Source organism: Octopus bimaculoides, chromosome 10, assembly GCF_001194135.2.
Source record: "Octopus bimaculoides isolate UCB-OBI-ISO-001 chromosome 10, ASM119413v2, whole genome shotgun sequence".
In the NCBI taxonomy this organism is placed as follows: Eukaryota; Metazoa; Mollusca; class Cephalopoda; order Octopoda; family Octopodidae; genus Octopus; species Octopus bimaculoides.
The window spans coordinates 25,105,800-25,120,547 of record NC_068990.1 but is presented as its reverse complement, the minus strand read 5'-3'; the positions used below and the strand labels follow the sequence as shown (position 1 = coordinate 25,120,547).

General features: G+C 34.9%; 1 protein-coding gene across 5 annotated transcripts in view; it reads left to right on the top strand.

Moving 5' to 3' along the window:
* LOC106880784 (microtubule-actin cross-linking factor 1, isoforms 1/2/3/4) overlaps positions 1-14,748 on the top strand; it is a 158,214-nt gene that overhangs the window by 71,057 nt on the left and 72,409 nt on the right. For all 5 annotated transcript variants that reach the window (XM_052971076.1, XM_052971075.1, XM_052971077.1 and 2 more), the window contains 10 exons: positions 3,273-3,419; positions 5,147-5,302; positions 6,098-6,274; positions 6,917-7,000; positions 7,521-8,831; positions 10,801-10,912; positions 11,523-11,678; positions 12,221-12,456; positions 13,204-13,333; positions 14,153-14,352. In XM_052971076.1, coding sequence (XP_052827036.1) covers positions 3,273-3,419; positions 5,147-5,302; positions 6,098-6,274; positions 6,917-7,000; positions 7,521-8,831; positions 10,801-10,912; positions 11,523-11,678; positions 12,221-12,456; positions 13,204-13,333; positions 14,153-14,352 — 2,709 coding nt within the window. The remainder of the gene's footprint in view (positions 1-3,272; positions 3,420-5,146; positions 5,303-6,097; positions 6,275-6,916; positions 7,001-7,520; positions 8,832-10,800; positions 10,913-11,522; positions 11,679-12,220; positions 12,457-13,203; positions 13,334-14,152; positions 14,353-14,748) is intronic.

Here is a 14,748-nt window from a genome sequence, read left to right as displayed (position 1 = left end):
GGTCTTTTTTTTTGCCATCATTAAAACAGCTGATTTTTGTGTTGGTAACAAATTTCGATGTGACTTATATTGAAACATCCTGTAACATCTTGAACCAATATGAAGAAGCTACAAGATGTAAAACCCTCTTCCAACAACTTTTTCTATATCTCTCACTCATTTTTATTTCCTATTTAACAATGAAAGCTTTGTTTTACAAGTTATTGTGGAGGAACTGGATATCCAATTATAAACAAAAAAACATTTAATAACCCTTTGTTAGGTTGGTGCTGATTTTTGTTTGTTTTCTCTTAATTTAATTTTTCATAAATAATTACCTTGCTTTGGTATGCTTTCATTTTCAATTAATATTTGTTGTTTTTTTTTGTTTTTTAACCTATAGAAACATTTTTACTTCAATTTGCTGCGACATAGGTGTAACACTTAGCATTAGCCCCCACCCCACTCCTCCCTTGCATGCATACAATTAGAAATAGACACAGCATGGACATAAATTATATAGTTTCTTATGTGAGCATTTCAAATATGCTTTTATTTTACCATTCTCATATTTAATCATTTTTGCAGAAATTCTATTCAGTTTTTTATTGTTGTTATTTTTTCCCCTAATTATGTTTGAAATCACTTAAAAAAGAATTAAATTTATTTTGAACATATTTCTAGCCTCACTTTCCAAATAATTTGTTTCTGAATATGAATTTTCTTTTTAAAGAAACAAAAGACACTGACTGTCTTATGGTTTTAAGATTAAAAAAGTGTGGTGAGTTGACAGGAAGAGGACATGAGATCTCTTCACAGTATATTCAGCTTTCACCTCTCTACAGTCTAGTTTCAATACCTGTCTGGGTTACTTTCATCTTTCTTCAGTCCAGGGTTAATAATACACACCTGTAATATACTAGGTAACAAGCACTCTGTCAGTTACAACAATGAAAGTTCTAGTTGATCCAGTCAACAGAACAGCCTGCTTGTGAATTAACGTGTAAGTGGCTGAACATTCCACAGACATGTGTGCCCTTAGCATAGTTCTCAGAGAGATTTAGTATGACGCACAATGTGACATAGCTGGCTCCTTGAATTACAGGCATAACTCAGTTTTGCCAACTGTTTAATGACATAAGGTGCCTTGCTCAATGACACAAGGTGTCACCAAGAATCAAACTCTCAACCTTATGACTGTGAGCTGAATGCCCTAACCACTAAGCGACACACCTTCACAATATACTAAGTGTACCAATTGAGTCAATTCTATTCCTTCCCTGCAAAACTGGTCTTCTATTTGTGCAAAATGTAAGCAATGTTTGCTATAAAAATGAATTTTGCTTCACATCCCACCACATGTAGTTGATGTGCTTGCTGGTGCACACTGTGCCTTTCTGTTGAATGCTGATATAAATATAAATGTACAAACTTTAGTCTGTTTCTAGACATAGACTGCAACCTGATTCAGTCTTTGTTCCTGAGTGTTTATTACTAAATTTGAAAACAAGGCAGCAAACTTGCAGAATCCTAAGCAGACCAGACAAAATGCTTGGTGGAATTTCTTCTGGCTCTTTATGAAAGTTTGCCAAAGTTGACTTTGGCTTTCATCCTTGCATCCTTAGTCAATAAATTAAGTGCCAGTTCAGCACCAATTATTAGATGTGAAAATAAATTATCAGATTGTGTCATGATAATGTAAGAACAGAAATGTTATGAAGAAAATTTATCATCTTTGAGATTGGTGTGTGGTGTTTAACTGATGTATCCAAAAATCATTAGAGTCAAAATTATATGAGTCCTTAAAATGCAAAGTGTTTTGAAGAGAATATTTGGATTTGAATTTGTGTTTTAATCTTTAGATCATGATCAGTTTGGTGGACTAAAGACCTCAATTAGAAATATTTAGTGAGATACCAAGAGTTTCTCTCTGATGTACTCGAGATGAGCTCCTGATATGCCACCATGTTATTAATTTTGCTTCAAGACTTTTTTGTTGTACCATCAAATAAATGCTGTATCATTTTAGATCTGTGTGTATTAGATTATTTAATGCATGCAGTATTAAAAACTCTGAATTACATATAAATATGTATTGGTGGAGGTAGAGGAAAACCAATATTGGTTGTTGACTGAGACAACAGTAGACTTGTTCTCTTGTTTCTTCAGCAAAGTATAGCAGTGTAGCCTTGTATTTCTGTTTTACTTTTAACATAAGCACTATATGAAAGAATTTAAGATATTTGCTTTTTAGCTGTAAAGTGTATGTTATATATATATATATATAATGTGTGTGTATGTGTACACATGTATTCCAAAAAAAAGGCATTTAGTAATGATACTTCAATAAGAGTATATTGACTGATATTGAAGTGATTTCAGTTCGGTCAGGGGACCAATTCCCAATTCTTTTCAAGCCTTTTAGCTCAGGGCCAACAATTAACTTCACAGTGAACTTTAAGCTCTCAAGCTTTCTACCACAAAGAGGAATGGCTTGCTATTGTAAGTAGTGTAAAATTCTTGAATGTCTCTGTTTTTATTTTAAGATCAGGGAGTTTTTTTTAAGGTCACTGTGCTATATTCAGATCTTCCAATGGTTCTTCCTTCAGTTATGTCTTTTTATTATGGTCAAATTGAAGCTGAATGAATGATATTTGTTGAAAAATATATATCAACTCTCCGACCTCATTGTTACATCATATTGTGAAATATAAGATATAGAATCTAATAGTAACATTATTTAATGTTGTTTTAAGATTTGTTTCTGATGAGTGTGCTTAACTTTTGCTTGTCATTCCACCTTACTGCGCTTTCACTGTCAGACAATTTGTTTTGCACTGGACACAGTTTTAGAAAAGAAATAGTACCTCCCCATCACACATACACACACACACACACATTTATTCATCTCTTTGTTTGCATCATTGCACCACTTCTTTCTTTCATAATTTCACACATCACTGCACAAAAGAATAATCATAAGAACTCTTATTCCAAATTTTCACCCAGAGGCATCTGAATGGCAGAAGGGATGGGGTGGAGGAAAGAGGTATTATTGTCATGCTTGTATTGATTGGTAAATCAAAGATTTAAAGAAATGTTGGTCATGATCCTAATTAATTGTTTAGATATAAAATTTTTATACAATTTTTATGTTGTTAGTCACTGATCCAGGGCTAAATTTTTTCTTTCAATGTTCATTGTGTTTATTACATTCAATTAATTAATGTGTTTTGATACTGATTTTTTTTTTCTCTCTCTCTCTAACATCTTTCTTTGCCTGTTGCCTACAGGGTCGTCTTCCAGACTCTTACGACAGACTTCTGCAAGAACTAAACTCTGAACTGAATTGGTTTACTGATGCAGAACAACTGCTTAAAGAAGACTCTGCAGTTAGTTGCAACATTAAGGAATTGACTGGACAGCGAGATGCACAAAAGGTAAGTCCTTCCAAATAATTTTAATACATAAAGTTTAAAGGGTTTTGAGTCAGGTGTTCGACTTAGTACATTGTACAATTTAGTTTTATCTGTTTTTCAAGGTCAAATCATACAAAAGTACCAGTAATAACCTTTGGTTAAATCAGTCAATGTATTTCTTTTTCTTTTCTTTTTTTGTCTTTTTTGTGTGAAATTATAACACTGTTACATATTCATCATCAGAGTTTTAGAGTAGCTGATTAAGTCTTTTGAGTACTGAGTAAAATATTTTGTGGTATTTGGTTATGGCTCTTTATATTTTGTGTTCAAATCCTACCAATGTCAATGTTGCTTTTCATTATGTGCAGAGTAAATTAATTATTTCCACTTTCTGTAACTTTTTCATTCTCTCTCTCTCTTCATTTCCATATGGTCCACCTGAAAATTGTAAAGAGATCTCTTTGCATGAAACCATTGGTGATCAAAGTGAAAAACCTTTCATTTTAATTCATGTTTCAAACACCAGCTTTTATAATTAATTATTTTACTAAATTATTCCTTATTTTCAAAACTATTTATAGCAAAGACAATTCAACAGAAATATAGTGACACAGGGGTTAATACTAACACACTCCAACATCATTTTTAGTCCTGTAACTCTAAATCTCATTTCAAAGTATTTTTGTTTAAATTAAAAACATCTGCTTCAATTTTATGTAAGAACATTTTTATGTTCCAAACAATATTTGCATTTACCTATAAATGAAAATGTGGAGGCGCATGGCTTACAGTTTAGGGTGTTGAACTCATTATCGTAAGAATGTGGTTTTGATACCTGCACTGGGCAATGCATTGTTCTTGAGCAAAAGACTTAATTTCATATTACTCCACTCCACTCAGCTGGTAAAATTGAGTAAATATGCAACAGACCAGCATCCCATTCAGAGAGGAATATGTACACTAGAAAAACCCAGAAACCAGCCCATGTGCTCTTTATGAAGTGAAGTGGGCTATCCATAAATGTGAAAAATTTAGTTTTCATTAAATCCTCCCAAACTTATCCTCACCTTGAAGGTCCACCCTTATAATTCATCACCACCATTTAAATCTGTTTCTAGCTCCACCCTGGTTCTTCCCACCCACCATTCTATAGGGCAAATAGCTGTGTAAATCCTTTACAACAAGAAACCTGTTCTGTTCTGGACCCTTCTCTCATACTTTAATTGTTCATCTTCTAGTATAAAACTGCCGTCCTATTGTAGAGCCCCACTTCTCTAACTCTTGAATATTTCCAAAACTAATTGAAATATATTTCTATTAAGTTTGCATTGGTTAGTATTGATCATGTGACTGCACAGGTACAGGTAGGCTTGGATGAAGGGTCTTTTTTGTCCTTTCTCATCTGAAGCAAAAAACACTGCCTGAGGACCTTTGCAAGCTTGGCATCTGTGTTGTTGCACTTGTTATTGTTAGGACCCAAAAGGGCTGGAAGAAATGCATGACACCCCTTCCAGCACACAGCTCCACTACCCTGGTTTGTCACTTTTATTGACCCCCAAAATGATTAAAGCCAAAGTTAACCTGGGTAGGATTTGAACTCACCATGCAGAAATTTGCCACAAATTCCACAAAGTATTCTATCCAATACTCTAATGTCTGCCACATTTGTGAAACTTGTCTATTAATTTCATTGAGAAATGCAATCAGAAAAACTTAGTGACTCAATGTTGTAATGTTTCCATCTACAGACGCATCATGCAGAAATCCTTGACCACCAACAGCCAGTACTTTCTCTTGTCTTCCAAGCTGAACAAATCTTGGAACACTACCAAGAAGAAATTACTCCGGAGCAAGTTGATGCACTAAAAACCATTTCTGTGTCCCTTAAAGACCTAATGGAAAAGGTTGGTATTTATGTTGATTTTTAATTTTTATAAACATATATATGTATATATTTCTTTTTGTAAAGAAATTTAGTTTCCAAAACATTTCAAAACTTAAATTACACTAAATTTTAAATCATCATATGGTGATTCAGAAATCTCTTTAGCATTTAAATGATGCATAAAAATTTTTATTTTAGTTTTACTAATTTTTGATAGTGTCTTTGCTATTTTGTGTGTGTGTTATATTTGTAAAATGTCATTATCAAAAGATGAGAGAAGATTCATTATTCCAAAAACGACTTCATATCATGGTAATCTTATTCACTTGTCCAACGTACCTAGTTCAACTGCTCAGGATAGTCTGGGTAACTTGAAGTATGTGTGGCAGAGTAGCAGACAGGCTATCCTGGAATCCCTGGACCATTGCAATCAATGAGGGGACTGGAGTTGGAGCAGAGTATTGGTTACTTAAATTTTGAGTGTCCTGAGTGGCTACCCTTGCCAATACGACACCCCTCCCTTCTTTTACTAGTATTGCTGCCCTCAGCTGGTTACATATAACAATATCTCATCTATGTACAATTCTTAGTACTGCTCCCTTCATCAGGTACATTTCTCAGTACCATATCCTTCATCTGGATACACTTACCTGTACCTCTGCCCTCTTTTTGGTTCATTTGCCAGCACCACTCCTCTAAGTTAGTTTTAGCATTTAATTAATGCTAAAATAATAAAATCGGATCCAAAAATTGACATACTGTGATAATTAAATATATTTTCACAACTTTTTCTCTTGTAACAATCCCTATTTAGGTGTTGAGAACTTCTGGAAACCGACTAAAACATCTTGAAAGTGCAACGGAACAGCTTGGAAAGTTTGAGGATGAACTAGCCAAATTTAAGGACTGGATGACTTCTGCTGAGAACACCATTGATAAAGTTGTACTTGAAGACATTGATTCCTTGAAGTCTGTTGTAGAAAAACACAAGGTAAAAACAATTTGGTTTCATTTGGTTTTCATTGAATTATGTTCAACGTGTGATACAGATATAATTTTGGAGGAAAATTACATTTAATGTGGATTTCTAAATGAATTGAAGGGTTTGGAATCTTTTTTTAGGTTGGTTTGTGAATGGGCTGAGGGGCATAGAGTTTTGTTTTGTATGGGTTTGGGAGTGGGTTGAGAGGCATAGAATCTTGTTTAAGGTGGATTTGTGAGTGAGTGGAGAAGATTAGAATTTTTTTATGAGGTTGGGGATGTTGTTTAGCCTTCTAAATGGTACCATCCTTTATTCTCTCAATTTTCTGCACCCAAATTGGTGTGAAGATCACTCTAAACAAGGAAATTTGTATCATAGAATTAAGGGGTTGGGGCAGGTAGGTTGGCAGCAAAAGGGTTAAATATTTTTTTTTTAATTGTAATCTTACTAATGTTATTTTGGAGAGAAATATTTGTAAAATAAGTTGCAAATAAAACCATTTAAATGAGATATAATGAAATATCCTAATAAAGCTTTGTGTTTTTTGCTTTCTGTCTTTCATATTTGTAGTTACTTAGTTCTTTGCAACAGTTCTTTGTTTTTTGTTTTGAGTTTTACACATAATTAAAATGTTCTGCTGTTTTGTTATAGAGCTTCTCCAATGACATCATTGCACACCAAGCTGACGTGCGCTTTATGTCCATGGCAGTTCAGAAATACATTGAAGAGGCAAAGGTAAATTAAATTTTTTAAATATTTTTTAACTGGTTTGTTATGGGAGTGTGGCCATGTTTGGGTATTACCTTCAAGAGTGGAGTTGGTTATGTGGCACCTAGTATTAGTACTTCTTTTTATTGACTTCATCTGAAGGAAGGAAAACAAAGTCAACCGGACTTTAGATTTGGTATCTCTACCCACTGCTACTCCACACTTTTACCAAATCATACTCAGATCTTTTGATTCCAAAATGAAAGGAATAATTTTAAAATAATGGCATATCAGTATATCTTGAGTGTTTTAACATTGAAAAGTCATTAGCAGAGTGGCAATCAATGTTTGATAAACTAATTCACAGTTGATAATTGTTGGTATATGTAATTGTATTGGAACCTTCTTAGTTACTAAATCACTTGTACTTCTCATGCAGTAATTGTAGTTGTAGTTGTAGGTATTTAGAATAGTTGTACTTTTCTCTTATCACCTCACCTTGTCTTTTCAATCTGATAATGTTTCCTTAATATCTTTTCTTTTCCAGTTTCATAAACTGGAGTTGGATGCCTTTAAAGCTGACAAACAAAAGCCGACGCGATTAAGTCGTATCAGTATGGATACATTAGAGGCTGAATCTGTGAAAGATAAACTGAAAGAATCGTCTGACCGTTACCAAGAACTCAAGAGCAAATGTAGTTCACTTTGTGATAAACTAAATGAAGTTTCAGACAAACAAGGAGAGTTCCACCTCCAGAGTAACAAACTGCTGACATCAATAAACACTGCTGAGGAGAAACTTGAAGAAGCATTACAAGAACCTCTTTCAACAGATCCAGAAGAGCTGAAGGCTCAACTTGATCAAATGAAGGCAATGAGCAATGAAACTATTACCTATCAATCACAGATCACCGACTTAGAGGTTTGTGGCAAACAGTTGATCTCCTGTTTAAATCAGTTCAATACAGAACCAGAACAAATACAAAAAGTTGATGAAATAATCAGGGAAATTTCATTCCGTTGTGCATCACTGAGTGATGACATTAACAGTCGGTATAACACCTTACAAATGGCTCTAACTAAATCACAGGATGTAAAAGAAGCTATAGAAAGTCTCCTAAATTGGTTGAGAGATGTTGAAGGCTCCCTTGTGAACCAAAGACCAATCAGTTTGTATCGAGATAATCTTCTTGAACAGATCAATGAGATCAAAGTGATTGAAACAGATATAGACAGTCACAAACCAAGTGTAGATGCTGTTCAAGTGAGTGCAAATGAATTAATGAAGTCATGTGATCTTGACATGGCTAAAAATGTAGAAAAGAAAATAGGTGCTCTTAATTCACGATTCCTTGCACTCACTAAAAAAGTTGAGAGCCGAAGTAGCAACCTCCAAGAGATATTTGAAGAACTTAGTAAATTCCACCAAGAACTCCAAGTGACAAATGATTGGTTAGCCAGCAGTATCGACATGTTGGAATCTAAAGAATTGACTCAATTACCAATGCCTTTGTTTAAACAAAGGGTTGATATTGTATCAACTGAATGCAAAAGTAAAAAGCAGCCGATAAAAGATTTGATAGGTTCTGGTAAAAAACTTATTGCTGATCCAAGGACTGGAGAATCATCATCTCTTGAAGAGTGCATTGCCACTTTAGAACGTAGCTGGACAGAATTTGACTTGTTGCTTGCTATGAGGGAAAAAGAGGTTGGTTTACGAGAGGAGAAGGGTGAAGAATTTGAAGTATTAAAGACAGAGGTATTAGACTGGCTTGGAACATTAGAAGTGAAAACGGATAGCTTGGAACCTACTGCTGTTGCAATTGAAGATGTAAAGGAACAATTGCAAGATTTACAGGTAAGAACATTCTAAATTTTTATCATTAAGTTTAGTAAAAAAACAAAAAACACAAAAAAAGCATAATCATTTTAATGCCTGCTTTTCCATGTTTACATAAATCAAACAGAATTCACTGAGGTAGATTTTCTACAGCCAGCTGCCTTTAACATGTTTCCAAGCAAGGTAATATTTCCCCATGGCCAGACATGTTTCAGCAGGAGACTGGAAATGAGTAACACCACTTGTATGATGGTGATGCTCATTTACAAATATTATGTATTGTCAAGATGAATGGACACACACACACCCACACACTTACATGCTTACATCACTATCTGTTTGTGTATGTGTGTGTGTGTGTATATTTATATGACAAGCTTCTTTCAGTTTCTTCTTACCAAATCAATTCACAAGGTACTGGCCAGCCCAAGGCTCTAGTTAAAGACGCTTGCCCAAGGTGCTGTGCAGTGGAACTGAACCTGAAAGCACATGCTTGGAAAGCAAACTTAACAATGCAGCCATGTTATATATGATGGAGACGACATATGAGCGTTCAGTTTTTGAACAACCTGCACAAACAACTTATTTATGGTGATGAAATGCATGTGCTGTACATTAGCTAACTCCTTCCATCAAATTGACATTGCTTGTACAAGTGCACAAGTGTGCCACATATCAGATGTCTAAACGATATAAATATAGGAGTAGCTGTGTGGTAGGTAACTTGCTTACCAACCACATGGTTCTGGATTCATCCCCACTGCGTGGCACATTGGACAAGTGTCTTCTACTATAGCCCTGTCCATTTAGGTAGCAGCTCTGGGCAAAATGTTTAGTGCATGGTCATCCTTGGGACGTGTGTGTAAAGTTTGGTGAAAATCAGTCCGAGAATTGTGGAAATGTATGTGTTAGTCATTATACATACACACATACTGTGATTTATATATACTAGATGATAATAATAATTATAATTCTTCTCAGTTTTCCATCAGATGTAATTGAGTCATTTCTTTCTGGGATTGTTACACAGATTTAGCAATCTTCATCTAAAGGCTAAAGGTTAAAAATAAAGTACTTTGTTCAAGGCCATACAATGGTTATTGTGGGATGTAAAGTCTCATCACAGAAAAATCAAATTTCTATTGTATCAAGTAAATTTTGTTTGTCAGCCTGGGAAGAAAAAAAAAAGCTAAAACTAACTTGAAACAAATGTTAATTTGTAAATACAAACATAATAAATGAATGTTTGGAGAACTTATTCATCATCATCATCAAACCTCCACTTTTCTGGACTTGAATGAGTTGGACAGTTTGTTGAGGCTGATTTTCTGTGGCTGGATGCCTTTCCTGTCACCAACCCTCACCTGTTTCCAAGCAAGGTAATATCCCCAACCTCTTCCTCAGCTGGATATATTTTCACAGAAAATTTGAAATGAACAGCACTACTGCTAGTATGACAGTGACACACATTCAAAACTATCGTGCAATATCATAACAAGAAAACAAATACATACATGCTCCCCCACCCCACACACACACACACATATGAGGAGTTTCTTTTAGTTCCTGTCTACTGTTTACTTGAAAGACAGGCAAGTGTTAGTGCTAAGAAGGGTGTCTGACAGTAAAACAATGCTGCAAGGATGTATTTGTCTAATCCATGCGAGCATTGAAAATAAATGAGCAGATATTGGAACTCAACACAGACTTTTGGCTTGTTAGATCCTGTTCAATTGTCTAACCCATACCAGCATGGAAGTGAGGCATTAAATGATGATGATTTTATGTGTGTGTATGTATTAAATGAAGAAGGTCTTACATAAGGGGATGTACTTCCTATTATATATTAGAAAAATCTAAAATGTGCATATTAAATGTTTTCAAAATATCATTATTTTGTCTGACTTCATTATAACAAGTATGTGTGTGTGTGTGTGTATAAAGCCATATTTGTGTTCAAATTCCTTTGAAATCTTTATATTTTCAGCCATTACTAAACGAACATTCCAATCAACGGAAAAAGATCAATGAAGTCAACGATGTAGGAAATGCTTTAGATTCTCTTCAAACAATAGAAAATACAAGCAGCCCAGTCAGAAGTAAGTCGTTACCTGTTATTTGATGACAGGGTGGGGGATGGGGTTCTGTATTTTTCTGGTTAGTTTGCTTCATATGTTCCATCTCGGTTCTTAAAACTCAATCTTATTCTTTCGTTTAATTTAATAAAGTTCCAAGCAGCAACTTAATAATGCCGTGGTTATTTTACTTAAATTCATGATTATTTTCGAATTCAAAAATAACAAAAATGCCAAAAAAAGAATTTTTTGTAATAAAATATGTACATTAATAATAAAATTTTAAGAATTTAAAATTTTTAAGAGTTTGAAATACCTGAGCATTATAATAGGTAGCTCCTTGGTAAGGCAAGTTTGGCTGCATCTAACAACACATTGTGGTCAAATATGATAGTAAAGACATTGAACATATTTATTGGTGTGTTTTAATATCTGGAAAAGTATCTCTGAAATGATTGACAATATCTCATTGAAGAAATGATCTTGAAACCAAACCATAATGGAATGGAAGTAAGGTTAAATAGATTATCATTCCTTGCAACTCTTCTTTGATTCTTGTCTTCTTGAGAGAAGAATGGTTAGAAATATGTAAGTTCTTAGTTTTCAAGCAATCTCTTAATTTCATCTTATGCAGGAAGCCGAAAAGCAGCTGGACTACCATCACCAAGTATTCGAAGTCCATCTCCTATTATACCAGTTTCTCCAACCACAATTGGTATCAGTCCCATGTCAAGTGAATCCAGTGGAGTAAGCAGCAGGAAAAGTTCTTCAGATAATTTACTCCTTGATGGTAGGTTGTTTTTGTTCTACTGGTTCCATTCATTCTTCAATCTTTACAGCACCGACTATATTATCATTATCATCATTTAATGTCTGCTTTCATGGGTCAGACAGAATTTTTGAGGCAAATTTTCTACAGCTGGATGCCCTTCCTGCTGCTGGCCCTCACCTGTTTCAGAGCAAGGTAATATTTCCCCATGGTCAGGTGTGTTTTTCATGAAAAACTAAAAATAGTTGATACTACTTGTATGACAGTGACACTTGTTTACTGCCTTTATAGAATGTTAAGACAAGGAAGCACACACACACACACACACACACGACAGGCTTCTCTCTCACAAGGCTTTGGTCAATCCATGGTTATAGTAGAAGACACTTGCCAAAGTTCCACACAGTGGGACTGAACTTAAAGCCATGTACTTGGGAAGTGAGGTTCTTAACCACACAGCCATGCTTATGCCGTATGAAGGGGGAAAAATGAAAAGAATCCCCACTTTTCTTTCGTCTTCATTTTAGAACTGTAACATTTTGATTTTTTTTTTCTCTCATCAGATCTCAGTGATATTCAACAACAACTGTTGGATATTAACCAACGTTATGAAATCCTTGGAGAACGTCTCGGTGAACGCCATCTGGAGTTGAACACCACCATGGATAATGTTGAGAGTTTCCACCAAGATATCAAAGATTTACTGAATTGGATAGCTTTGAAAGAAGACAGCCTGAAACAAGACAGAGTGCTGCCAACAAACGAAGTAGATGCTAAAGAGTCTCTTTCAAATCATGAGGTAGGAATTTACCTGGTCTGTCTGTGTGTCAGTCAATGCCAGCTTGTTAGTTAATGGATTTCTTTTATTACTTATCATCATATCATCATCAATTACTTTCCTCTCCCTTCTCTCTGTCAATTTTCCCTCTCTACTCTTTCTCTACTGCCACTTGCCACCCATCTGCTGCTCCCCCTACTTCCCCTTTCTCTCTACACCTTTCTCTTCACACCCTCTCTCTCTCTCTCTCTTAATTAGCAAGTATAAACCTACCTCATTACTGCTATTCAACCTCTTATGTACATCACTTCTAGAGATATTGTCATGAAGCTGCTGTGTATAAACCCAAGAAAGATTTTGTTTTGTTTTCCTATTTAATCCAATTCAGTTTTCATTGTTGCCCCCCCCCTCCCCCATTAAGAGTCACTTGAACAAATCCATTGTACAAAACAAGACTTGGGAAACTCTGTTACAATATTTAACCCTTTAGCATTTAAACCAGACATATCAGACCTAAATATTCTGCCTGTTTTGCATTCAAACCAGCCAGATCCTACCTCTTACATTTACCCTTCAATGTCATTTTAAAAATGAACAATGATATAATCAAAATTTTGAAGATACAAGATAATGCATGGTTAATTCAAAATAATGTGAATAAATAAGAATTACATTTGACAGAATAATTTGAATGTTCAAGGGTTAAATGGAAAAAAATATGGATTTTAATCCTCAACTTATTTCATTTTGATGAATTTATCTTTACAGGCATTCCACAAAAAAATTCTTGGCAAAGAACATTTGGTGGAAGAAATAAAAAGAAAATCTGACAACTTAATTAAGAGCCATGATTCAGTGGATGGACTGGAATTTATTCAAGAACCACTGAACTTGTTAGGTATGACAACAATTCTATTTATTTATTATGGATGTATCGTTATCATTTAATGTCCATCTTCCATGTTGGCTTCAGATCAGTGGTTTAACAGGATCCTATGAACCACAGGACTACCTTGATTTCCAGTATCTGCTTAGGTACAGTTTCTATGGCTGGATGCCTTCCTAATGCTGACCACTTTACAAAGTAGACTGGGTGCCTTTCTCATGGCACCAGCACTAGTGAGGTCGTCCAGTGATATGCAAGACAAAGAAAAGAAAACCTCTCAACTGAATAGGATTGTAGTAGAAGGGGGGGGAGGTTTTATGCCAAGTGTTAAAAGGCTAAAGTATGACAGAGAGAGACAAGCACAGTTGTCTTGCTGTAGAGAAGATAAATGGCTACCCTACATTATATAAAGATGGGTGGGAGTAACTGGGAAGAAGATAAAGATGGCGATGTTGAAGTGTCGGATGTACTCTCTCAAGGTACAAGAAGGGGATTATAAGAGAAAATATGGACTGAAGATGGAGAACTGTGGGTGGATAAGTTTATAAGAATGTGAGAGGAGAGTGATGTAGGGAATGATGTACAAGAATTGGGGGCAGGGTGTTTCCTTTTTCTTACTCTTACCTTCAATTCCACTTGATGGCTTCCTTCCAGACACCTTGAATTGTTTGAGATAGCCACAGGTGTCTTGCAATTGAAGAGATACAGGGATGCCTCACAGATTAAAAAATAAATCATTATCTCAGTTTCTGTAAGATATTTATTCATTTTGATTTTCTTGTATTGTGGAGTTCTTACTTAGTTGTTATGAGTTTTGTTTCTCACTTTTAGAAATGAAATGGTCCACATTGAAAACCAAATCTGAAAATGAACAGAAATTACTAGAAGACATAATTGCTGATCTACGTGAGTTCCGTGAATCTGGCCATCAGTTAGATACATGGTTAGCTCAGAAGGAAAAGATGGTTGCTGTTCTTGGACCTTTAGCTATCGATCCTGTTGTTATCCAAAACCAAATTGGACAAGTCAAGGTAATTCATTCACTATTGTTGTTCACATAAAAATTACTTTAATGACTATAGCTTTAACATTGTCAAAGATTATCATCCACAGAGTAAGGAGTTAATTAGGGAGGTGATTTTTAAAAAAATTCATCTCATTTTAGCAAACTGTTCAATTCAATCCAGTTTGTTGTCTTTTTTTTTTTTTTTTTATACAACTCAAATAAAAGTGGATTCTTTAACTCTTAAACTTCTGTCACAGATATCCACAGCTGTTGCATAAAACCTCAATTCAGATACTAGAAAACTAAAACTAAGCACTCTTCTGTTAAACAAGTTTAACCTTGAAGTAGTTGTATGCTGTCAACTTAATGTGACAGTCCCCTGAAGGGAATAATACGACTGTTGGTCGTATTATTCCCTTCA